General features: G+C 52.8%; 2 protein-coding genes across 2 annotated transcripts in view; both read right to left on the reverse strand.

Moving 5' to 3' along the window:
* Nucleotides 1-3664: 3664 nt before the first annotated feature.
* Nucleotides 3665-4567, reverse strand: Ffar1 (free fatty acid receptor 1). Its single transcript, XM_051162738.1, has one exon. The coding sequence runs from the start codon at nucleotides 4565-4567 to the stop codon at nucleotides 3665-3667; it is 903 nt and encodes a 300-aa protein (XP_051018695.1).
* Nucleotides 4568-12337: 7770 nt separating this feature from the next.
* The window catches only part of Cd22 (CD22 molecule), a 14667-nt gene continuing 2588 nt past the window's right edge, over nucleotides 12338-24416 (reverse strand). Inside the window, exons 3-13 of the mRNA XM_051162075.1 lie at nucleotides 21340-21627; nucleotides 19983-20246; nucleotides 19600-19863; nucleotides 16757-17014; nucleotides 16076-16339; nucleotides 15396-15659; nucleotides 14470-14566; nucleotides 14292-14367; nucleotides 13729-13847; nucleotides 13293-13374; nucleotides 12338-12509 (exon numbers count right to left, since the gene is read on the reverse strand). Coding sequence (XP_051018032.1) covers nucleotides 12378-12509; nucleotides 13293-13374; nucleotides 13729-13847; nucleotides 14292-14367; nucleotides 14470-14566; nucleotides 15396-15659; nucleotides 16076-16339; nucleotides 16757-17014; nucleotides 19600-19863; nucleotides 19983-20246; nucleotides 21340-21627 — 2108 coding nt within the window. The 3' untranslated portion in view covers nucleotides 12338-12377. The remainder of the gene's footprint in view (nucleotides 12510-13292; nucleotides 13375-13728; nucleotides 13848-14291; nucleotides 14368-14469; nucleotides 14567-15395; nucleotides 15660-16075; nucleotides 16340-16756; nucleotides 17015-19599; nucleotides 19864-19982; nucleotides 20247-21339; nucleotides 21628-24416) is intronic.

The following is a 24416-nucleotide window of genomic DNA, read 5'->3' on the forward strand; positions in this document are numbered from 1 at the left end:
TTCCGGTATGCTTCTTGTAGAACGGTGCCTATCCAGTGCTCATCAGAGCAGGAAGTGGGGTGCACAGATGGAGGGCTGGGCTCTGCAGCCAGCTCTGTTTCTTGCTAACTCCGTGATTTGGGACAAATGAATTCAGCTCTACGGCCCCCGTTCTATAAAACAGAGGCACCAATGTGGTTTCATAGATGACAACACGCATACACGGTTGGCCTAGTACGCCCGCAGCTTCAGTGAGAAGAGCACTTTAGACTGGGCAGTAGCACAGTTGGTAGAGCACTTGCCTGTCACACATGAAGCTGTGAGTTCAAGCGCCGGCACATAAAGCAGGTGTGGTGTGGTGCATACCAGTAATCCTGGCTGTTAGGAGGAGAGACAATTAGTTGTTCAGAGTCATACATTGGCTCCTGGCCGCACACAGTCTGTTCCCGTGCCTGCCGTGGTCCTTGCGGTGCAGGCGAGGATCTGGGTTGGTGATGGTGAAGGCAATGATGATTCTCTGCGGGGACATGAGCTACGGCCTCCGAGCACCACTGTTTTATGTCCACCATCCTTTTTGCTCAGGACAGGAAGTGACTGTCCAGGTCCCCTCCTTGTTAGGTAATGGGGGGGGGGGGGCGGGAATGTGTGTGTGTGAGGGTGCATGTTTCAGACCCATGTCTGTTCATCCTCAGAGACAGCACACCCCTTCGCTCAGATGTTTACGGAGCACGGCACGAAGCCAACACCCACCCCCACCAGAATGGCTGTCGGCACAGCACCAGACAGAACCGAGTTTTGGCAAAGATGGAGCGACACCAGCGCCTTCTGCCGATGGCTGAGGCGAATGCACCACGGGGTGGGTAGCTGCTTCTGTTAAACACACATTTACACAGCGCCAGTAGCTCCACTCTGAATATTTGTGGACATGCACGCATTCACAAACGCTGGCTCAGACACTGTCTTCATCACAGCTCTAGCGACCTTGGCTCCCAAGAGGAAAGGACCCCTCAACAGGTAGAGACTCGGGAGTCATCGGGATAGCAGTATGTAAGACTAGGTCCCACTTCCCGGAGCCCAGTGAGACACGAGAGTCCAGTCCGATGCAAACAGCAAGGGATGCTTTATTGATCCGTTGTGATGGGGTCTATCAAGCTCTATTGAACCGGAGACCCCGAATAAGTAAAGCTTGGGTCTTTTATACCCTCACAGAAGCAGAATTGGTGGTTAAGCAGAGTTGTTGGACCATGATTGGTTCTTAAGAATGCCCTTTAAAATGATTGGTTACTAGTTATTTTATGCTCGAGGGGGCAAGAGCTCAGCTTGGGACATCACGCGCTGTCAGGTGTTCGGGACAGGTATGAGGGTGTGGTTTTTCTCAAAAAGTACAGAACAGCCCTGAGGCCATCTCGGAAGGTACCGAGTGGCCAGGGTTGACAAACAACTTTTCTATCTTTTCAAGTATAATCATGGATGAACTACGCGAACGTGCCACATGGATGGACCCTAAAACACATGCTAAGTAAAGCAAGCCAGACATAACATGCTCTATCTTACATGATCTCATTTGCATGAAATGTCCAGAATAGGCAAATATGTTAAAACAGAAAGTAAATTAGGGAAAGAGGGCGAGAAATGCTGGGAGGAGCCACAGGTCCTGAGGGATGCTGGGAAAGCTGGCCAGTGTCAGCTTTAATATGTTAAACAGGAACCTCAGGTAGTCATTACTTTGTGGTCTGTGTTCTTTTACCAAATAAGCGACACACAACTTACTTTAACAAGAAATCAAAGCATCTATGCACTCAGTAAATGTTTGCTGGGCACCTACTAATATGCTGGCCTCTTCTCTAAATGCCGTGTATCTACTGTTCAAAAACCCTACATTCAAACACATTTAACTTCTCAAAGAGATCTTTTCCTTTCTTTTTTCTTTTCTTCTTTTTTTTTTTTTAAAGATTTACTTAATTTATTATGTACACAGTGCTCTGCCTGCATGTACACCTGCAGGCCAGGAGAGGGCGCCAGATCTCATTACAGATGGTTGTGAGCCACCATGTGGTTTCTGGGAATTGAACTCAGGACCTCTGGAAGAGCAGACAGTGCTCTTAACCTTTGAGCCATCTCTGCATTCCCTTTTCTTATTTCTTTTCTTTTCTTTTGTTTGTGTGTTTATTTGTTTGAGACAGAGTCTCACTATATAGTCCTAGGTGTCCTGGAACTCACTAAGTAGACCAGGATGGCTTTGAACTCATGAAGATTCACTTGCCCAAACAGATTATTTGTATGAACAAGTGGCTCTGGCCACTATGCTACCGTTCATTCGAGGTTTTATTGTCATGAGAAGAACAAGAAGCTGGGTTCTGACACTCGGCCTCCTCAGAGATGCCCAGGTGTCTGTCTTCTTCGAGGCCTCACTCTCGTGATGTGGGTCGTGATCTGGGGTCCCCTCTTTCTCCAGATAGGTCACCAGCACATCTGACACCACAGGTTTTTCTAGATGTCCACTAAGCCTTAGGGGTCCTGCTTGGAAGGACCACATCCCACCCCATCTTTGCTGCAGGACTCCAAGGAAAGCTTTCCTGACCACCCCCCAAAATAAAGGCGCCATCACTGTAGCTATTTCACGCTGTATTTTGGCGAAGGTGCCCCTCTTTTGTGAACGCCATCTTGTACCATTTCACAGCTGAAGTCGAGTGTTGTGTCTGCTCCCTATGGCCTGACAAGCAAACTGGCGACCCAGTGGCGTTGGTGATGGCTCCCCCTGCTGGACACTGAATCTGGTTCACAACCTGTCCGTGTGAACACTCAAATCAACAGGTGTGTGAGTCAGGCACCTGTGTCCTGTGCCAACAGCCCGAGCTTCTCTGGAGTCTGAGGCAGGGGAATCACTTGAGCCCAGAAGTTCAAGACTAAGCTGGCTACTACCACACCTAACTAAGCTGCCTTGTTAAAATGGAAGTGGGGGAGTACTCCAGTAAAAACACACACACACACACACACACACACACACACACACACACACACACGGGGGGGGTGTTATGCAGAAGGGTTGTGTGGCGATGAAATGAGACAACCGACGAGATGGGCGGGTACCTGCAACCACGTGATGGTACCTACTCCACAGTTGGCAGCCGCCTCTGAAGGAGCTCACATCCACAAAGCCATCTTTCCAGCCAGCTTTACTTCTCTCAGCAGGGACGCTGCGCCCCCTAGTGGCCTCACAGTGGTATGGCACGGCCACGATGCTGCCTCCTTTCCTCAGAAGTGAAAAGGTCTCCTTCCCTCAGAAATTATCTCAGGGAAACACTCCAAAACTGGGTCACGGTGGTGGTACTCCTCCTGATCCCGATCAGGAACAAGCCTCTCCTCGTCCCCAGCAGTGCGAGACTGTGCACAGCCTGCGGCAGGCAGTTGGTTAGGACGGAAAGGCCAGAACCGGTTAGGAGGTAAGCTGGGACGGATCAGGCAAGCACCGTCCCCTGTTCCCCAGCTCTTGTCCTCCGCTCTCTTCTTTGCACAAGGACATTGTCCTCTTCAGGTGCAGCTTTCCCCGTGAGTGGCTTCCGTGGCGGCTTTGGGCCAGGCTGCTCCTAGGTGGTGGTGGAGCAGCCCCTCTTGGGGGCCTGGCAGGGTCACCAAATTCTACTCGGTGCCCCTTGCCCCCCCCCCCCCCCCGCCGAGGTGGCTGCTACTTCTGAATTGTTCCTGCCCGAGTCCTTGTCACACATACTGTTCCTCGGACAGGAACTGCTCCCAAGTAGCCAGTGACTAGTGGGTTGAGTACCACACTCCAGGCCCCCGTGATGAGCCCCAATTTCCTCCAGGAGCCTCCCAGGTCCGGCTTTATGAAACTAGCCACATTGGAGGCATTGTAGGGCCCCAAGCACAGCAGGAGTGTGAGGAGGGCTCCTCCGGCCACCCAAGCTGCCCTGAGCTTCCGCTTGTGGCTCAGGCCTGAGTGGGCCAGGGCCCGGAGGCAGCCCACATAGCAGAAGGCAGTGATCACCAAGGGCAGAAAGAAGAGGAGAACAGAGCAACTGAGGCGGGCAGGGCCGGCAGAGGCAGGATCCCAGGCTTCCAGGCAGATGGGGGAGCCGTTCACCGGTATATCGATCCCCAGAGAACTGGTGGTGTTGTCCAGCCAGCCCCCAGGAGCCTCCAAGCCGAGGACCAGCCCCAGGTGGCAGAGGACAAGGGCCCATATAGCCACGCACACCCCCCAGGAATAGCGGGGCCTCCGGATGGCTTGGTACCCGAAGGGGAAGGCGGCTCCCAGGTAGCGGCCGGCGCTGAGAGCAGCCAGGAAGCCTCCGCCTGCATAGAGCGGAGCAAAGTGGGCCAAGGCGAAGACAGGGCAGAAGGGGAGCGGCAGGGGCCAGGCCCCAGAGGCCAGGGCCTCCACAGCCTTCAGTGGCAGGGTAACGGCTAGAAGGAGATCAGAGCAGCCCAGATGGAGAGTGTAGACCAAGCTGGGGGTGAGCCGCAGTCTCGCGTGGGACACCGCACCCCGGATGGCCAACAGGTTCAGTGGAAAGCCCAGGGCAAAGGCCGACACATAGAGGGCGAAGGAGAGCTGCGGGGGCAGGTCCATGGGGCCCGGTGGGTGCTGGCTGCCACTGTCCCTCCTGCTCACGGTGCTCAGCTCATCAGCAGAGACCAAGAAGACACTTGAATTCCACACCGGTGTCCCCACTGCCCAGAGCATTGGCGGTCAGTCCTAGAGCCACGGAGGGTGCCAAGGCCCGCAGAAGGAAATAGCTCTGTGGGAGAGCAACAGAGCTGGGGCCAGAATCAAGGCGGTCAAGCTCTCAGTCCCCAGCTGCCTCTCCACAGTACCACCACCTAGGATGAAACAATGAGTTGGTGTGACAGGAGGAGAAAGGAGGTTTCAGAGCCGAGGTGATGAGGTGACCTCTGATCCCTGAGACTCTGGGGGGAGAGAGAGGGAGAGACAGAGGGAAGTCAGGACCAGGCTTGTATGCACGTCCGAGACCCCTGAGTTCACTCCTTGCCCCATGCTGCATGACCAGAATTACCGTACCCCCTCAATAGGAAAGAACCCTCATGAGAGAGATCTGGGGCTGGAGGGGATGGCTCAGTGCTTAAAGAGTGCCTGCTGCTCTTCCAGGACACCGGACTAGGGATCCTAGCCCTCACCCTGTCACCTAACAGTCATCTATAACTCTGGTTACAACACCTTCTTTGGCCTTTGCACATGCACACATTTTTTTTTTCTTTTGAGACAGGGTCTCTGTGTGTAGCCCTGGCTGTCCTGGACTCACTTTGTAGACCAGGCTGGCCTCGAACTCACAGTGATCCACCTGCCTCTGCCTCCCGAGTGCTGGGATTTAAAGTGTGCACCACCACCGCCCGGCTACTTTTTTTTTTTTTTAAGAGAGAAAGGCAGGAGTCTCCCAGCACTTGGGAGACAGAAAGAGGAGGAACTCTGTGAGTTTGTGGTGAGTTCTGGGCTAGCCAGGGCTACATACATAGTGAAGCACTGTTTCAGAGAGAGAGGGAGAGAGACAGAGAGAGAGAGAGAGACAGACAGACAGACAGAGACACACACACACACAGAGACAGAGAGACAGGGAGAGGGAGAGACAGAGACAGGGAGGGAGGGAGGGGGAGAAAGAGAGAGAGGGAGAGACAGAGAGTTGGATACTAGCTACATCAGGCAGGGAGAGTCAGGCCAAGGGGACAGCCCAAAGACAGCCAGTTCTCATTTGTACACTACACCTCAGGGAACTTCTTGGCACAGAAACCCAGAGAAGAGAGGAGCCATCAAAAAAAAAAAAAAAAAAAAAAAAAAAAAAAAAACCCGAGACTCACCTCTCAGTGCTGTCTGACGCCTCTGAGGCTCAGGAGTCCCCTTGCAGGGTTTCTAGACGATGCAGGGGATGAGCAGTGAGCTGGAAGAGAGAGAGAAGGGCGGGGCGGCCATTAGCTGGCAGTGCTCACAGCCCGGATGAGCAGCTGATGGGGCATCCTACGCCTGGTCTGCAGGAGGTGAGGGTGTGCAGAGGAGCCAGAGGAAGGGTGGGGGTATACCTGGCTTGGTTGAACCTTAAAGGGGCAGGTTCATGGGACTCAGCACTGTGCCCTCCCTGCCCATTCCAAACCCACTGGGAGCTGAATGTGCCCAACTATTAGATGATTCCTGGGCAGGTCCCCTCGCTTTATTGACCCACTCCTAGGCAACAGCAGCAGCAGCAGCAGCAGCAGCAGCAGCAGCAGCAGCAACAACATTCCAGAGACTTCAATCACCCAAAGTAGGTTTGACATTCATACACGAACAGTAAAAGAGTCACTTAGCGGCCTAAGCCTGGTGCTACAACCTCAAATTCCAGCTATTCTGGGATGTTCGTTGTCCGAGAATCACAAGTTCGAGGCCACCCTGAGCTACAGAGTGAGTTCAAGTTCAGCCTAGAAGGCTTAATGACGCCGTTCTGAAATAAACGCTGATGAAGGGGGCGGGTGTGCCTTGGTGGTGAGTGAGGGGCTCAGGGTATGGCTTGGTGGTGCACCACCTGCCTCGACCTATGAGTGGCGGGTTTGGGGTGTGGCTTGGTGGTAGAGCACTGGCTTAGGCTCCACAGAGAGGACAAGTTTGAGTGTGGCTCAGAGGTAGAGTCCTTGCCTGAATTCCACCAATGAGAGGCTGGGGGGTTGGCTCAGTGGTAGAATCCTTGCTTAGCTTACACAAGGCCCTGGTTTTTTATATCCAGACTATTATTATTATTATTATTATTATTATTATTATTATTATTATTATTATTATTTTAAATTTCTGTTTTGCAGGCTGGGCAGTGGTGGCACACACCTTTAATCCCAGCACTGGGGAGGCAGAGGAGGGTGGGTCGCTGTGAGGTCGAGGACAGCCTGGTCTAAAAAGCTAGTCCAGGACAACCAAGGCTACACAGAGAGACCCTGTTTCGGGGAGGGTGGTGGTGGTGAAATTCTGTGCTGGAGAGATGGCTCAGTGGTTAAGAGCACTGACTGCTCTTCCAAAGGACCCAAGTTCAATTCCCAGCATCCGCATGGCAATTCATAACTGTCTGTAACTCCAAGTTCTAACATCCTCAGACAGACCTACATGCAGGCAAAACATCAGTGAGCAAAAAATAAAAATAAATTCTGTTTTGCCTACATACACACCTGTCAGTTCCGGTCTAACGTCTACACAGTGACGTTTTCACTTGAGGGCCCACAGCCCTCCCTATGCAATTTGCTTGGTGGTCATTTGGAGTTCCTCTGACTGTATGACCCCATGTCTCCTGTCCCCACCTAAAAGGCTCGCCTCCTGAGTGCCAAGGTCTGATGTGCTGGCAGCGCCCCATAGGTGCTCTGGTCCTGGGAGAATGGCTTAAGCTAAAGTGAAAGGCTGCCATGCGTTCAGGATCCTGGGCCTCTGAGCTTCCCGGCCACACCTGCTCTTCACGCCCCAGCAAGGCTGCTGACATCCACGTCTCATGGTTAATGGGTCATGAAGTGGCTTCATATCAGCAGCTGGGCTTGGGGACGGGACAAGAAGGTACCTGGTGGTTGCCAGGAAGCCGGATCCAGAGCTCGCCAGCCACAGGGCTGCCTTCTGCTCCTTCGGGAAGGCCTTGCCCTCCCTCAGAGATCTTTGGAAAGTCCAGGCTTGGCTGAAAGCCTCCTGCTCTGGGTCTGTGCTTTGTAATTCTTGCACCCCAACACCTGGCTCTGCCAGATGTGGGTTTTTGTTTGTTTGTTTTTCCCCAATTTTATTTTTTTTAATTTAATTTTATTAATTTATTCATATTACATCTCAATGGTTATCCCCTCCCTTGTATCCCCCCATTCCTCCCTCCCTCCCTCCCGTTTTCCCCTTACTCCCCTCCCCTATGACTGTGACTGAGGGGGACTTCCTCCCCCTGTATATGCTCATAGGGTATCAAGTCTTTTCTTGGTAGTTGTTTTTGTTTTTTTAACTATTGATATTGCTTTGTATCTTTTGTTTGTTTGTTCATTTTTTTTTTTTTTTTGAGACAGGCTTTGTCTGCATAGCCTTGGTTGTCCCGGACTTGCTTTGTAGATGAGGCTGGCCTCGAACTCACATCCATCTGCCTGCCTCTGCCTCTCAAGTGCTGGGATTAAAGGCGTGAGCCACCACGCCAGGCAGTTGTTTTGTATCTTGAGACCAGGTCTGGAGAAGCCCAGGCTTGTCTCAAGCTAGCAGTGTGGTGGAGGGTGACCTTGAACACCTGATCCTAGTCCCTGTACCTTCCCCACGCTACGATTATAGATGGCAGCTATGCCTGCTTTGTGTAGTGCTGGGCACAGAACCCGGGGATTCATGTGTGCTGGGCAAGCACTCTACCCGCTGAGCCAAATTTTCAGCCCCCAGGTATGTGGATACATATTCACCAAGTGCTTGTCAAAAATATGAATGAGTGGATTAATTAGTAGTTGACTATTGCTGAACTTCACTGTGAGTAGAGAGGCCCCTAGAACCTTCCTTCTCTCATTTCTTTATTTATTTTTATATTTATTTATTTATTTATTTTTGTTTTTTCCAGACAGGGTTTCTCTGTGTGGCCTTGGCTGTCCCGGACTCACAGAGATCCGCCAGCCTCTGCCTCCCAAGTGCTGGGATTAAAGGCGCGTGCCACCAACACCTGGCTTATTTTACATTTATATGTGTACGTGTGCACGCCATAATGTGCGTGTAGAGGTCGGAGGACACCTTCTGGGGGAGCCGGTCCTCTCCTTCCGCCATGTGGGTTCCCGGAGATTGACATCAGCCCCTCAGGTTTGCATCCCCACAGGTGCCTTTTGACCTTTGAGCCATCTCCTCATTCAAACAGCATTTAAAGTCCCCACTGGCCTCCAGAGAAGTTCACCATGCACACTCACGTGGAGACAAATTGATTTGAGGACAACGGAGGAAATCAGAGCTTCTCTCTGGGAGAATATGAGAAGGGAGGAAGGAAAGGAAGGGACAGGTAGCGGGGCTGATGCATGCTCCTTGCCTTCCTGGTTGGGTAGGCGCACCTTACTCTCTGGGTTGGCCAGGTAAGTGGTAGGATATAGTGCCGGGACCTTGAAGCAGTGCAGCCCATAGCGAACTGGGGAGCTCTGTGCTGTTTCTCAAGAACCAGGCAGGTCCCCTACTGAGGCCAGCTGTGAGAATGAGTCTGCTTCCCCTTATTTCTTTGTGGTGGTTTTGAGAGACTGTGTCTCTCTGTGTGGCCCAGGCTGGCCTTGGACTCGTGTTGGGAATTTGGGGGTTGAGGCTTGCAGAGTTTTGCCTTCTGCATTTGGCTGCTTTCTCCTCCTCCTCCTCGTCCTCCTCTTCCTCCTTCTCCTCTTTCTCCTTCTCCTCTTCTTCTTTGGTTTTTCTTTTTTCTTTTTGGTTTTTGAGACAGGTCTCTCTGTGTAGCCTTGGCTGCCCTGAACTCACTTTGTAGACCAGGCTGGCCTCGAACTCATAGTGATCTGATCTGCCTGCCTCTGCCTCCCGAGTGCTGGGATTAAAGGCGTGCGCCACCAATGCCCTGCTGCACTTGGCTTCTTCTTTAAATTTTTTTATTTTTATTTTTGAGACAGGTCTCTCTGTGTAGCCCTGGCTGTCCTGAACTCACTTTGTAGACCAGGCTGGCCTCAAACTCACAATGATCCGCCTGCCTCTGCCTCCCGAGTGCTGGGATCAAAGGCGTGCGCCACCACCGCCCGGCTGCACCTGGCTTCCTAATGTTACTACACTGAATACAAGACTGAACTTTACTTCTTTGAACCACGTATGTAGTAGAGAAACACAGACGACATCGTCATGGGGAAACTGAGGCTCAGTCAGATATGCCAAGATTACTCGGCGGGCTAAACAGTAGAATCAAGATGCAAGCTAGTGCATGCCCAGCTGCAAAACCAACAAGCTTTCCCAGCAGCGCAACCTGGTGGTGCAGGCATGACATCCCAGCTACTTGGGAGGCAGGAGAGTTGTGAGTTCAAGGCCTGACTGAGCTACAGAGTGAGTTAAGATACTGTTTCAAATTAAATGGGCTAGAAGCATGGGTGGATACTAGAACAGGAATCCTCCAGTGAGGGGCTGGGGCGTGGCTCAGTGGTAGAGCCCCTGCCTAGAATCCCCCAGTGAGGGGCTGGGGGTGTGGCTCAGTGGTGGAGCCCCTGCCTAGAATCCCCCAGTGAGAGGCTGGGGTATGGCTCAGTGGTAGAGCCCCTGCCTAGAATCCCCCAGTGAGGGGCTGGGGGTGTGGCTCAATGGTGAAGCCCCTGCCTAGAATCCCCCAGTGAGGGGCTGGGGCGTGGCTCAGTGGTAGAGCTCCTGCCTAGAATCCCCCAGTGAGGGGCTGGGGGTGTGGCTCAGTGGTGGAGCCCCTGCCTAGAATCCCCCAGTGAGAGGCTGGGGTGTGGCTCAGTGGTAGAGCCCCTGCCTAGAATCCCCCAGTGAGGGGCTGGGGGTGTGGCTCAGTGGTGGAGCCCCTGCCTAGAATCCCCCAGTGAGGGGCTGGGGCGTGGCTCAGTGGTGGAGCCCCTGCCTAGAATCCCCCAGTGAGGGGCTGGGGCTCTAGAGTACTTACCTGGCATTGAAGAAGCCCTAAGTTCAATACCAGCACTGCAAGACAATGTTACCCCTATCTATTGATTGAATCATGAGACTACCCTGAGCCTCTTCCCCTCTCCCCAAGCTCCAAGAAGCCATTCCCTGTCACAAGCATGAGGACCAGTCGTAGAGACTTTACTCGGCAAAGTTCCTGAGGCCTCCAAATGTCCAGCATGATCTCTACACATCCAGAACAATGCTCGGCATGGTGGCGCACGCCTTTAATCCCAGCACTCAGGAGGCAGAGGCAGGCGGATCGCTGTGAGTTCGAGGCCAGCCTGGTCTACAAAGCGAGTCCAGGACAGCCAGGGCTACACAGAGAAACCCTGTCTCGAAAAACCAAAAAAAAAAAAAAAAAAAAAAAAAAAAAAGAAAAGAAAAGAAAAGACATCCAGAACAGCTGTTGAGGCTTTGCTTGACAAAGTTCCAAAGATTTCTAGCTAGTCACCAGTGCCTTTAAATATTATGTATGGTCTAGGTGTAATTTTGCCTAAAAACTACCTTGAAATCTACCTTTTCTCCTAAAACTGTTCTTCTATTTCTCAGCCTTAATGAAATTCACACAGGGAAAACTTTTCCCCACAGAGAATGTTGAAAGAAGGCATCTGGCCAAAGGCTTGAGACTGTGAGCACCCAAGGAGAAACTGCCTAAAAGAAAGGAGCCGGGTGTGGCGGCGCACGGCTTTAATGCCAGCACCCGGGAGGCAGAGGCCAGCCTGGTCTACAAAGCAAGTCGAGGAGAGCCAGGACTACACAGCGAAACTCTGCCTCAGAAAAACAAACAAACAAACAAAAAAAGAAAAGAGAAAAAAAAAAGAAAGTTAGGACCTTGACAATTGTAAAAGATGAGAAAGCCCACGATGTAATCTGTAATGGAAAAACAATTGAACTTCATTTTAAATAAAGTACTGGGGTTGGCCCAAGGAGTAATGCAGAGCAAGTAACAGAGAGCAGGTAAGCAAGCGACACAGAGAGACAGAAAAGTAAAGTTCTCCTGGGCTTTACGGCCTTTCGATTTGTTCCACATAAGCTGGGTCTAGTATTTTTTCCTCCATTCCTCGACCTCTCCTCAGCAGCTGGTTCCTGTAGCTCGCTGTTCCCCAGTGGTTGGTTTCCCTTAACCAGCCATTTATCATCTGCTCAGTTCTCCCTACTGTGGATCGACCAAGACTTCTCCTTCCCTGCTCTTCACTGGTTCCCAGAGCTGGTCTGTGGGACAATTCCCATCTCCTGGTTTGCGGTATAATTACACCAATCACCAATACAATCGTACCATTTTTAATGTGAAGCATTTAGTATTATTATGTATATGCCCATGTCATTCTGTCTGCTCCATACCCAGGACACCTGAGAGAAGCCAACATCTCCACAGAAGGCTCACCTTACTGTTAGACATTTTTGTAGGAGAAAAGCCAGCTGGGGACAGTACCACTTGCTTCCTTTATTCTGCGTTCTGCGGTGAGGATCTTTCTCCAGGGCCAGAAATTGGGTAATAAGATTAGCGAGTGGTATCGAGAGGACAGAGGAAATGCTATAACGTGACAATCCCAGACGATCACAGCAGGAACACATCCAGACGAAGTGAGGCTGAGGACAGGGTGAATGGTGGTGGCAGATGGGACACCACACGGTGTGGGGTGAGGGTCCCCAGTACAGAGAGGGCTAGCTAGCTCTGGCCAGACACAAGGTTTTCACACATCTGTGCGTGTGCCCGGGGAGCTGCCCATGACTTTGTGGCTGAGCCGCAGCAGCGGAAGACGTTATGGATCTTTCTTTTAGGCTCTATAACGTCCCACTGCAGCTACGTCCAACATCAGTGCTTGAGGGTCACATAGTCTACATCCTCCTTTGCCTGAGGCCGCTTCCCAGCCCCAAACTGGACCAGCTCTGAGTAGTGGATGCTGTCATCCTCAGGGCAGCTTGGAGTCACATTCTCATAATCACCCTGCAAAACACGTGAAGGTTAGCCGGGGGGTCATGGTGACCCCGTCCCCCTCCAGTCTCTTTCCAGTCTGCTCTCCTTGGTTCTCCAAGGCATGGGTCCCAAATGTCCAGGCGTCCAAATGGGGTCATTTTATCCACATATGGCTATCCTGTCTTCCTCCTCGACACCGAGGGACCTGTCCTGGCTTCTACCTTAGCTCTCTGCATGAACGAGTGCTGTGGTCTTAGTGCATCCCCTGACTTTCCTGTGTTGGGGATGTACAAACCGTGGGGTGTGTTGGAGGTTACTAGACTGACGGGTTAATAGGTCATCAAAGCAGCCGGGCAGTGGTGGTGCACGCCTTTAACCCCAGCACTCGGAGGCAGAGGCAGGCGGATCTCTGTGAGTTCGAGGCCAGCCTGGTCTACAGAGCGAGTCCAGGACAGGCAGGGCTACACAGAGAAGCCCTGTCTCGAAAAACAAAAACAAAAAAAGGTCATCAAGGCAGACACTTTCTTAGGAATGTTGCTCTCTCTGTGACATACGTCCCAGCTGCTTTGTGTCACCTCAGGGCTCCGCCATCACCACATACAGCTCCTTCCTGGGCCTTCAGTTTGCAGAACCAACCATAAGCCAAAAATAAACCTCTTTCCATTATAAACCACCCGCTCTTGGGTATTTAATGACAGCAGCGGGATACACACAAGACAGCCACCCTTCCCACCATCCTTGCCTGCCAGGTGTGCCCCAGTGGGGCTCTCTCAATGGGGACCCCAGAAACCCTAGTTTTCCGTAGCTCTTTACCGCATGACGTTTCTTCAGCACTGAGTAAGTGACCGTGTCACTGTTTGGGGGAGGACCCTGTGTCGCGGAGGCCTCTGCGTCACTGAGAGAGAAGAGACAGCTGTATACAGACTTTCCCCAGCAGCCCTTTCCCGACCTCAGCCCCTCTCATCTCTTGTGTGCCCAGCACCCCCGTAGCGGCTAACGAAAGCGGGTGTGTGAGTGTATCACAACACATCCAACCTGCGATGCAGCCTGGCTCTGGGCACCCGCTGAAACTAAAGAAACAGGTCCTATCTGAGGCCCGTTGCCTCATCTTGTGGCGAGAATGAGGTAATGAGCGAATGGGCAGAGCCTCGCGCAGGCCCGGCACAGAGAGGCCAGAACTGGGTCGCAGGCTTTCCTCCCACACATCCCGCGCTGAGTTACAGGCACCAAACTCCAGTACCCTTTGTACCTAGCGCTGGGCGTGTCAGACTCTGGAAAGCGCAAGATGGCATAGCTAACGGTGTCTTCCATTGCCGGGTTGTGGCATCCCTGGGTTTGGGGGCCTTCAGAGAGAGGGGTCCTTCTAGCCTGGAAGATGCAAAGTCGTAGCTGTGACACTCTCACCTAACCCTATTCCTTTCTCCTGGCCTTTATTTTCTCCTGGCCTTTAACCCCAACAATTCTCTAGAGGCTTAAAACAAACAAGCAAACAAACAAATGTTGGGCGTGGTGACGCACGTCTGTGATCCCAGCGCTCCGAGGCAGAGGCAGGGGGATCACTGTGAGTTCGAGGCCAGCCTGGTCTACAAAGTGAGTCCAGGACAGCCAAGGCTACACAGAGAGACCCTGCCTCAAAACACTAAAACAAACAAACACAAACAACAGGATCTTACAATGTACTATATAAGCCGTCTGGCCTCAAATTTGCCATCCTCCTGCCTCATCTTCTCGAGCACTGAGAATGCAAATGCCTTCTTCTTACCCATTGTCTTTAAGGGCTGCTGTGGGGTTTCACTTTTTCTCTCATCTTACCTTTTTATTCCTCACAAAAAAGCTCTGGCCGCTGGAATTTTCCTGAAGCCCCTGCTGGCTCTGGTTGCGTTGCCATCTAAGGAGCAAGGATTTTGTGAGGGTGGGTGGGGACGATCTGGCTGGCTGAGGGCTGTGGGGAGGGGAGGCTGTGGGGACAGGGGGCAACGGACAGGCTCACTTTTTCCAGATTTTCATCCCCCAGAAAGTCAGGATGCAGACAGCCAGGCAGAACCCTAGTCCCAAGGCAGCCCGCTTGCCGATGGTCTCTGGGCTATCTGGTGAGGAGGAGAAATAAGTTCACTCTGCCTCGTGGGCTTGGCAAAAGGCAGAGAGCATCCCGCCCTGATCCCTTTGTGAAGCCTGGAGTTTTGTTTGTTTGTTTGGTTGGTTGGTTGTTTTTTTTGAGACAGGATTTCTCTAGCCTTGAACTCACAGTGATCCACCTGCCTCTGCCTCACAAGCAGTGGGATTAAAGACATGTGTCACCACGCCTGTTTTGTTTTCAAGGCAGTTTTTCTACATAGGTGATATCTCCACGCAGGTCACCTTCTCAAAGCCTTGTTCAGCTTACTTTTTGTGCTTAAAGCAATTTTAAAAAGCCATGCACTTTGGGTGTGATAGCGCATGCCTTTAAATCCCAACACTTGAGAGGCAGAGGCAGGTGGATCTCTGTGGGTTCGAAGCCAGCCTGGTCTACAAAGGGAATCCTGGACAGCTAGTGTTACAAGAGAAACCCTGTGTCGAAAAACCAAAAACCAAACCAAAACACAAACCATGCACTTGTATTAATCTTGTTTAAAACACTGAAATATCAAACGATAAGAAATAAGATCTTGAGCTGGGCATGGTGGTGCACACCTTTAATCCCAGCACTAGGGAGGCAGAGGCAGGCGGATCGATGTGAGTTCGAGGCCAGCCTGGTCTACAAAGTGAGTCCAGGACAGCCAAGGCTACACAGAGAGACCCTGTCTTAAAAAGGAAAAAAAAAAAAAAAAAGAGCAGGTTTGCCTGGGCTGGACTGGACACAGGAGAAGGGAGGGGAAAGGGGGCTACAGCTGCCAGGTCAGAGGAAGGACCCGAGGGAAGACAGGAGAGGGAACTCACAGTACACAGTGAGAGTGCTGGGCGGCGACTCTCCCATGCCTAGCAGGTTGCTCCCTTGGCAGCGGTAGGAACCCGAGTCTTGGACTCTCAGCGGTTCCAGTCTCAGCTTTTGGCCTGAGGAATGGAGTTCTCGGTCACTGGAGTCAAACCAGACATACTGCGAGACGGGAGGGTTGGCATCACCCTCACACGACAAAGTGGCCTTCCTCCCCTCCATCACGCTGGCCCCCGGGCTAATGGAAACACGCAGCCTCCGAGGAGCATCTGCAAAGGAAAACCAGAGTCAGGCCAGAGCTGCAGGTCACCTCATCCTCATCCCATTTTAGCAGCCCCACCCCACCCAACCCACCCACCTCACACCCCACCCCCTATCCTCACCCCACACCCCACCCCCATCCCCCCACCCACCCCCCACCCCCCTATCCCCACCTCACACCCCACCCCTATCCTCACCCCACACCCCACCCCACCCACCCACCCCACCCCACCCCCCACCCCACCCCCCATCCCCACCTCACACCCCACCCCCTATCCTCACCCCACACCCATCCCCCACCCCCATCCCCCCACCCCACCCCCACCCTCCTATCCCCACCTCACACCCCACCCCCTATCCCCACCTCACACCCCACCCCCTATCCCCCACTCCCATCTCCCCACCCCCGGCTCAGGCCACTCACACAGCACGTGGAGGCCCCAGGCCTGCGACAGGGTCTCTCCAATGGAGTTGCTGACCATGCAGATGTAATTCCCAGAATCTTCCGGAGAGACGGAGCTGAAGCTCAGGTCTCTCCCTTCCTGCACGAGGCTCCCGTTCTTCTTCCAGAAGAAGCGGACCTCTGTTGGGTAGCTCCCTGAGAAGTGGCACCGGAGGACGACAGGGTGCCCGGCACGGATCTCTGATTGGGGGCTCACCTTCAGGATCTTCACGGCTCTGGGGGCATCTGCAGGGTCACAGCCACTGTGACCCTCTCTTCCCTTTATTTATTTTTATTTACATTATTATTATTATTATTATTATTAATATTATTATTATTATTATCATTAAGTCAGGGTTTCTCTGTGTAGCCTTGACTGTCCCAGACTCGCTTTGTAGACCAGCCTGGCCTCGAACTCACAGCAATCCGCCTGCCTCTGCCTCCAGAGTGCTGGGATTAAGGGCGTGCGCCACCACACCCGGCTCTGTTTACTGTTTCTTACTCCATGAATCAGGACTTCCTTTCTCCTTGACCCTGAGGCCTATGTGTCCTCCCGTGATCCTCTCTTCCGGCTGTGGTCCAGGTTCCTACCCCCTCACCCTTCTATCCCCACGTCTCCATGCTCCGGACACCTCAGGGACAACCCCTTGCCCTGTCACTCACAGTGGACGTTCAGGTTGACCGAGGAGCTCCACGAACACCAGTGATTACAGGCCGCGCAGGTAACGAACCCCGTGTCCCACGCAACTTTCTGAATCCTCAGCACGCCCGGTGTCAGCTGATTCCCAGAACCCTCAGGGCTCCACATGTAGTAGGCGACTTCTGGATTGCTGGAGTTGTACCTGCAGGCCAGCGTCACACTGTCTCCTTCCCGGATCGGGGCGGGGTTTTGAATCACTGTGGTTACCGATTTGGGAGCGTCTTAGAGGGGAGCAGAGAGGGGAGCCAAGAATGATCACTTTTGTCCCCTTCGCAGCACCAGAGATCAAAACTTGCCTATATCTCTAACCCTAACCCCCATTTTTCTTTTTAACCTTTGTGTTTTTCCCCCCTAAGATTTAATTATTTATGTATACAGTATTCTGACTGCATGTGCACCTGCAGGCCAGAAGAGGGCACCAGATCTCACTATAGATGGTTATGAGCCGCCATGTGGTTGCTGGGAATTGAACTCAGGACCTCTGGAAGAGCAGGCAGTGCTCTTAACCTCTGAGCCGTCTCTCCAGCTGATAACCTTTGATTTTTTTTGAGACAGGGTTTCTCTGTGTAGCCTTGGTTGTCCTAGACTCACTTTGTAGACCAGGCTGGCCTTGAACTTACAGCGATCCACCTGCCTCTGCCTCCTGAGTGCTGGGATTAAAGGTGAGCGCCACCATGCCCAGCAACCTTTGATTTTTTTGAGTCGGGGTCTTGCTAATTTGTACAGGCCAGTCTTGAACTAGTGACCCTCTTGCCTTAGTCTCCTGAACCGGTTGCAAGGGTGCTTTTCGCAAACCCTTTCCACACTGTCCCTGAATGGACCCTCTCCTGCTCCCTCTTGCAGCTGTGACACACAGCGCCGTGTGACTATGGGCTGCAGACCCCCATCTTTCCATCTGCCAAGTGGGACACCTAACCTTCCAGTCTCCCCCCCGCTGCCTGCCGCCCCCCTCCCCGGAAGGATGCCCTTAACGCAGCCAGTGGTGTGTCACAAACCATAAACTTTCCTATTGCTGTCCAGCTGCCTAGCTGCCCAGAGCGTGGGTGGCCCTGGCCTCACGTAAGCCACTTGGTTCCCAACAACAATTCCATGACAATTCTGTGCTGTCCCAGGGAATGCCAAACAATGGCAGAATAATGATACTCCCTCTGGCTCTCAAATCTTTCAGGACTCCTTCAGGGCCTTGCCAGCTGCGGACTACGTCGCGGTGTCCCTGGGAAACCTTTCTATTAGGCAGGGTCTCACATAGCCCAGTCTGGCCTCAAAGCTACTATGTAGCAAAGATTCCTTGGACTTAATGATCCTCCTGCCTTTTTGTCTTAAGTGCTGGGATTATGGCTCTACGTTTGTTTCTTTTGTACAGTTGGGGATTGAATCCAGAGCTTCATATACCAACTGAGACATGACCCCAGCCCCTCACTGGGAGATTCTAGGCAGGGGCTCTACCACTGGGCTACACCCCAGCCCCTCACTGGTGGATTCTAGGCAGGGGCTCTACCACTGAGCCACACCCCAGCCCCTCACTGGGGGATTCTAGGCAGGGGCTCTACCACTGAGCCATATCCAAGCCCCTCACTGGGGGATTCTAGGCAGGGGCTCTACCACTGAGCCACATCCACAGCCCCTCATTGGTGGATTCTAGGCAGGGGCTCTACCTCTGAGCCACACCCCAGCCCCTCACTGGGAGATTCTAGGCAGGGGCTCTACCACTGAGCCATATCCTCAGCCCCTCACTGGGGGATTCTAGGCAGGGGCTCTACCACTGAGCCACATCCCCAGCCCCTCACTGGTGGGTCTAGGCAGGGGCTCTACCACTGAGCTATACCCCAGCCCCTCACTGGGGGATTCTAGGCAGGGGCTCTACCACTGAGCCATATCCACAGCCCCTCACTGGGGGATTCTAGGCAGGGGCTCTACCACTGAGCCACACCCCAGCCCCTCACTGGGGGATTCTAGGCAGGGGCTCTACCACTGAGCTACACCCCAGCCCCTCACTGGGGGATTCTAGGCAGGGGCTCTACCACTGAGCCACACCCCAGTCCCTCACTGGGGGATTCTAGGCAGGGGCTTTACCACTGAGCCACACCCCAGTCCCTCACTGGGGGATTCTAGGCAGGGGCTCTACCACTGAGCCACACCCCAGCCCCTCACTGGGGGATTCTAGGCAGGGGCTCCACCACTGAGCCACACCCCAGCCCCTCACTGGGGGATTCTAGGCAGGGGCTCTACCACTGAGCCACGCCCCAGCCCTTCACTGGGGGATTCTAGGCAGGGGCTCTACCACTGAGCCACGCCCCAGCCCCTCACTGGTATGTTGCAGGAAAGTATTCTGCCATTGAGGTACACATACCTTCTGCTATTTTAGCCAGTCTCACTGATTTGCCTAGGCTGGCCTTGAACTCACTCCGCAGGCCAGGCAGGCCTCACATTTGTGTTTTCTGTCTCAGCTTCCCCAGTAGCTGGGATGACAGATCTGAGCCACCAGGCTTTTGACACATACATACACACATACACACATACATACATACATTAATTCATTCGTTCATTCAACAAACATCTACTAAGTAACTGGCATAAGCCAAAACTCTGGTCTGTGTGTCTAGAATGCAATTCTGAAGCTCTGACCGACTGCTGCTCACCTCACACCCCGAAACCGTCACATCCCTGCATCCAACGCCCCCTTTCCCTACGTCCAACGCCCCCTGCACCTCTACAACCCCACACCCCTCACTCCCTACACTCTATTTGACCTTCTGCCTCTAGTTCCCTTTTTCCTCCAAGAACCAGAAGTCAGTTGGCTGCTCACACTGGACATCCAGCTCAACTTCTTGGTCTATCCATCCATGACCCAGAGGGTTCTCTGCCAAGCAAGAGTAATTCCCAGCATGCCCCAGGGAGACGTTAGAGATATGGAACTTCTCCTGTGTCTTTCCAGGCACTTCTTTCCTGTTGTGATACCAGGTATAGTTTGTTGCAGGCGGACTGGCCGGTGACACACAAATCAGCTCTATCGACTGTCCCTCTTGGGCAGGTGAGTGGTAGATGTGAACCTTCGAGGATTCCGGAGCGACTGAAAGAAGGCAGACGGAGGCAATGGGGCAGGTGAGCAGAACCAGCAAACCCCGGCAGGCTGCCACCAGATCCTGCTAACTACCGCTCCCCTCCCTTGCCAGCTTCAAGGAAACTCACACAGCACCGTGAGGGCCACTTCTTTCGACTCTCCTTGGCCCACGTCATTGGACGCCTTGCATTGATATCTCCCACTCTTGTCCCTGGTCACTGCACGAAGAATTAGCTTAGACGTCTGTTCCCGTTCCGGCAGGGGGAGCCCATCCTTGAACCAGGCCATGGTCCTGTGTGCAGGGTTGCTGCTGGTAACCTTGCATGTCATGCTCACAGAGTTGCCTTCCTTAACCTCTGTGGTATTGACCTCAATCACCACCTTCGGGGTGTCTGCAGGACACAGAGGAGCCGTCGGGGAGGGGATGGGGAATTCTCGGTGGCTGTGCTTTTATTCTGTCAGCAGCAGCTTGCGCGGTTTTGGTTCCTTTGTCCACCCGGTGACTGGCATGGCTCCTGAGTTGTCTCTCTGTTTTTCGTTCTCTTGTCCCCTGCCACCTGGTCTCACCTGACTCAACGTTGTCCTCCCCACCTAAGCTGGCATTCAAGACAAGGCCTGGCAACTAATCAGTTCACAGGCTTTACATTTTTGTTTTGGTTTGTTTTCTTGTTTAAGATATGGTCTGGTCGGCCTAGAACTCACTCTGTACACCAGGCTAGCCTCAGACTCACAGGGCTCCACCGACCGCTGCCTCATGAGGGTCAGGCGTGGTGGCGCACGCCTTTTAATCCCAGCACTTGGGAGGCAGAGGCAGGCGGATCTCTATGAGTTTGAGGCCAGCCTGGTTTACAAAGGGAGCCCAGGATAGCCAAGGCTACACAGAGAGACCCTGTCTCAAAACAAAAAACAAAAAACAAAAAACAAAAAAAACCAAACAAACAAAAGTGTGTACCACCATGCCAGGCTCCACAGTAAATATTCATTCCGTGGGTGAATGAATGACTGGGGCATAAAATAGTGATGAAAATTTACTTGTATGGAGAGCAATGAACTCTAATAGATGCTTCTCAAAGCCTGCTGTGGCTTGAGAATTGATTGGCGATGGATTGATTGGGCCTGGGACTCACAAGTGTTAGGCAAGCACTGTACCGCTGGGATACACCTCCAGACCTTAGTGTTTTGTGGCACTGCTTTATTGGTAGCCCAAACTCAAACTCAGGAGTCCCCTGACTTTGGCCTCCCAAATGCCCAATCCCAGGCCTTCAACACAACTTCTGCCAAGACACAGGACTGACGGGGGGCGGGGGGAGACTGTGGAAAGCCTGTGCCATCCCCAGAAACAGGTGACTGACAGCTGAGCCTCCTATGGACACAGGCTCCTTCTCCCTCTTTCCAGCCCCCCCCCCCCCCGCCGCCTTGGTGGGGCTCTACAGGGTTTAGGAAGAAGGGGACAAGGTGGTGTCCCTTCCCCACAAGGAGACTCACGTTTGACATCCAGCTGCACCGTGCTCTCAGAGAGCACCTGGGTAGAGTTCCTAACTCTGCAGGTCACATTCTTTCCATGGTCCGTCGACTGTGGCTCGAAGGTGAGCTTGCTCTCTGTGTAGATGTTATCAACAGAAGAAGTAATGGAGGTGCCCTCGGACTTTTCTAGGGACCACTGAAGGTGGATGTAGTACCCGAAGCAGGCAAAATTCAATCTACAGGTCAGAGTGACACTTTGGGATTCCCGAATTTCTGATGGCAGCTGGATGTAGGGTTGGAAGGGTGTCTCTAGGAGAAAGAAAGGAGAAAAAAAAAAAAGAGGCCTGGGAGCTGGAGATGGGACACAGACTAGACTTCCACCCTTGGATTCAGAAATCTCGTCCCAGGTGACCTAAAAACAGTCTCTTTCAAGGCTACCCTATTTCTTTGTTGAATTCAACTACTCGATAGAAGGCCTTGGGAACCTTAGTTCAGTCTGTTGCAAAATTGCATTTTTCACTTACTTTGTTTTTCACTTCTGCTTTGCATTGGCTTTCTAAATGGCCTCAGGATCGCCCAGGGTGAATTTGTTTTTGGTTTTACTCCTGCACATATTGCTAATCATTGGTGGCATGCTTCTGTTTCTTTGGCAGCCTCAGTATTAGAGTCAGCCAAACACTGCATTTCTTTAGTGGGGTGATCCCGAGGCCTAGGACTCAGACCTCCACTACGGTAGACCACCCAACAGATCTGATGTAAAGTCACATAGCACTGAGGGCTCTATTGTGGACTAATGTCCAGGGCAGCTCCTGGCTGTTGTCACAAGGGCATGTCTGAGCTCTGTCCCCCACCATCTATGCTAACAGGAGTCCTGTGCTCCCACCATCTATCATAACAGGAGCCCTGTGCTCCCACCATCTATCCTAACAGGAGTCTTGTGCTCCCACCATCTATCCTAACAGGAGCCACGTGCTCCCACCATCTATGCTAACAGGAGTCCTGTGCTCCCACCATCTATTCTAACAGGAGTCCTGTGCTCTCACCATCTATCCTAACAGGAGTCTTGTGCTCCCACCATCTATCCTAACAGGAGTCCTGTGCTCCCACCATCTATCCTAACAGGAGTCTTGTGCTCCCACCATCTATCCTAACAGGAGCCCTGTGTTCCCACCATCAATGCTAACAGGAGTCCTGTGCTCCCACCATCTATCCTAACAGGAGCTCTGTGCTCCCACCATCTATCCTAACAGGAGCCTGTGCTCCCAGCATCTATCCTAACAGGAGTCTTGTGCTCCCACCATCTATCCTAACAGGAGCCTGTGCTCCCACCATCTATCCTAACAGGAGTCCTGTGCTCCCACCATCCAGCCTAACAGGAGCCCTGTGCTCCCACCATCTATTCTAACAGGAGTCTTGTGCTCCCACCATCCATTCTAACAGGAGTCTTGTGCTCCCACCATCTATCCTAACAGGAGCCCTGTGCTCCCACCATCTGTGCTAACAGGAGTCCTGTGCTCCCACCATCTATGCTAACAGGAGTCCTGTGCTCCCACCATCTATCATAACAGGAGCCCTGTGCTCCCACCATCCAGCCTAACAGGAGTCCTGTGCTCCCACCATCTATCCTAACAGGAGCCCCGTGCTCCCACCATCCAGCCTAACAGGAGCCCCGTGCTCCCACCATCTATCCTAACAGGATTTCTGTGCTCCCACCACCTATCCTCACAGGAGTCCTGTGCTCCCACCATCTATCCTCACAGGAGTCCTGTGCTCCCACCATCTATCCTAACAGGATTCCTGTGCTCCCACCATCTATGCTAACAGGAGTCCTGTGCTCCCACCATCTATCCTAACAGGAGTCTTGTGCTCCCACCATCTATGCTAACAGGAGTCCTGTGCTCCCACCATCTATCCTAACAGGAGCCCTGTGCTCCCACCATCTATGCTAACAGGAGCCCTGTGCTCCCACCATCTATCCTAACAGGAGTCTTGTGCTCCCACCATCTATCCTAACAGGAGTCTTGTGCTCCCACCATCAATGCTAACAGGAGTCCTGTGCTCCCACCATCTATCCTAACAGGAGCCTGTGCTCCCAGCATCTATCCTAACAGGAGTCTTGTGCTCCCACCATCTATCCTAACAGGAGCCTGTGCTCCCACCATCTATCCTAACAGGAGTCCTGTGCTCCCACCATCCAGCCTAACAGGAGCCCTGTGCTCCCACCATCTATGCTAACAGGAGCCCTGTGCTCCCACCATCTATCCTAACAGGAGTCTTGTGCTCCCACCATCTATCCTAACAGGAGTCTTGTGCTCCCACCATCAATGCTAACAGGAGTCCTGTGCTCCCACCATCTATCCTAACAGGAGCCTGTGCTCCCAGCATCTATCCTAACAGGAGTCTTGTGCTCCCACCATCTATCCTAACAGGAGCCTGTGCTCCCACCATCTATCCTAACAGGAGTCCTGTGCTCCCACCATCCAGCCTAACAGGAGCCCTGTGCTCCCACCATCTATTCTAACAGGAGTCTTGTGCTCCCACCATCCATTCTAACAGGAGTCCTGTGCTCCCACCATCTATCATAACAGGAGCCCTGTGCTCCCACCATCTATGCTAACAGGAGCCCTGTGCTCCCACCATCTATCCTAACAGGAGCCCCATGCTCCCACCATCTGTCCTAACAGGAGCCCTGTGCTCCCACCATCTATCCTAACAGGAGCCCCGTGCTCCCACCATCCAGCCTAACAGGAGCCCCGTGCTCCCACCATCTATCCTAACAGGATTTCTGTGCTCCCACCACCTATCCTCACAGGAGTCCTGTGCTCCCACCATCTATCCTCACAGGAGTCCTGTGCTCCCACCATCTATCCTAACAGGATTCCTGTGCTCCCACCATCTATGCTAACAGGAGTCCTGTGCTCCCACCATCTATCCTAACAGGAGTCTTGTGCTCCCACCATCTATGCTAACAGGAGTCCTGTGCTCCCACCATCTATCCTAACAGGAGCCCTGTGCTCCCACCATCTATGCTAACAGGAGCCCTGTGCTCCCACCATCTATCCTAACAGGAGTCTTGTGCTCCCACCATCTATCCTAAC

The sequence above is a fragment of the Acomys russatus genome, chromosome 19 (assembly GCF_903995435.1).
Source record: "Acomys russatus chromosome 19, mAcoRus1.1, whole genome shotgun sequence".
Taxonomy (NCBI): Eukaryota; Metazoa; Chordata; class Mammalia; order Rodentia; family Muridae; genus Acomys; species Acomys russatus.

What these genes read in the sequence shown, in the direction of transcription:
- Ffar1 (XM_051162738.1), bottom strand. Translation starts at nt 4,567, where the DNA reads ATGGACCTGCCCCCGCAGCTCTCCTTCGCCCTCTATGTGTCGGCCTTT.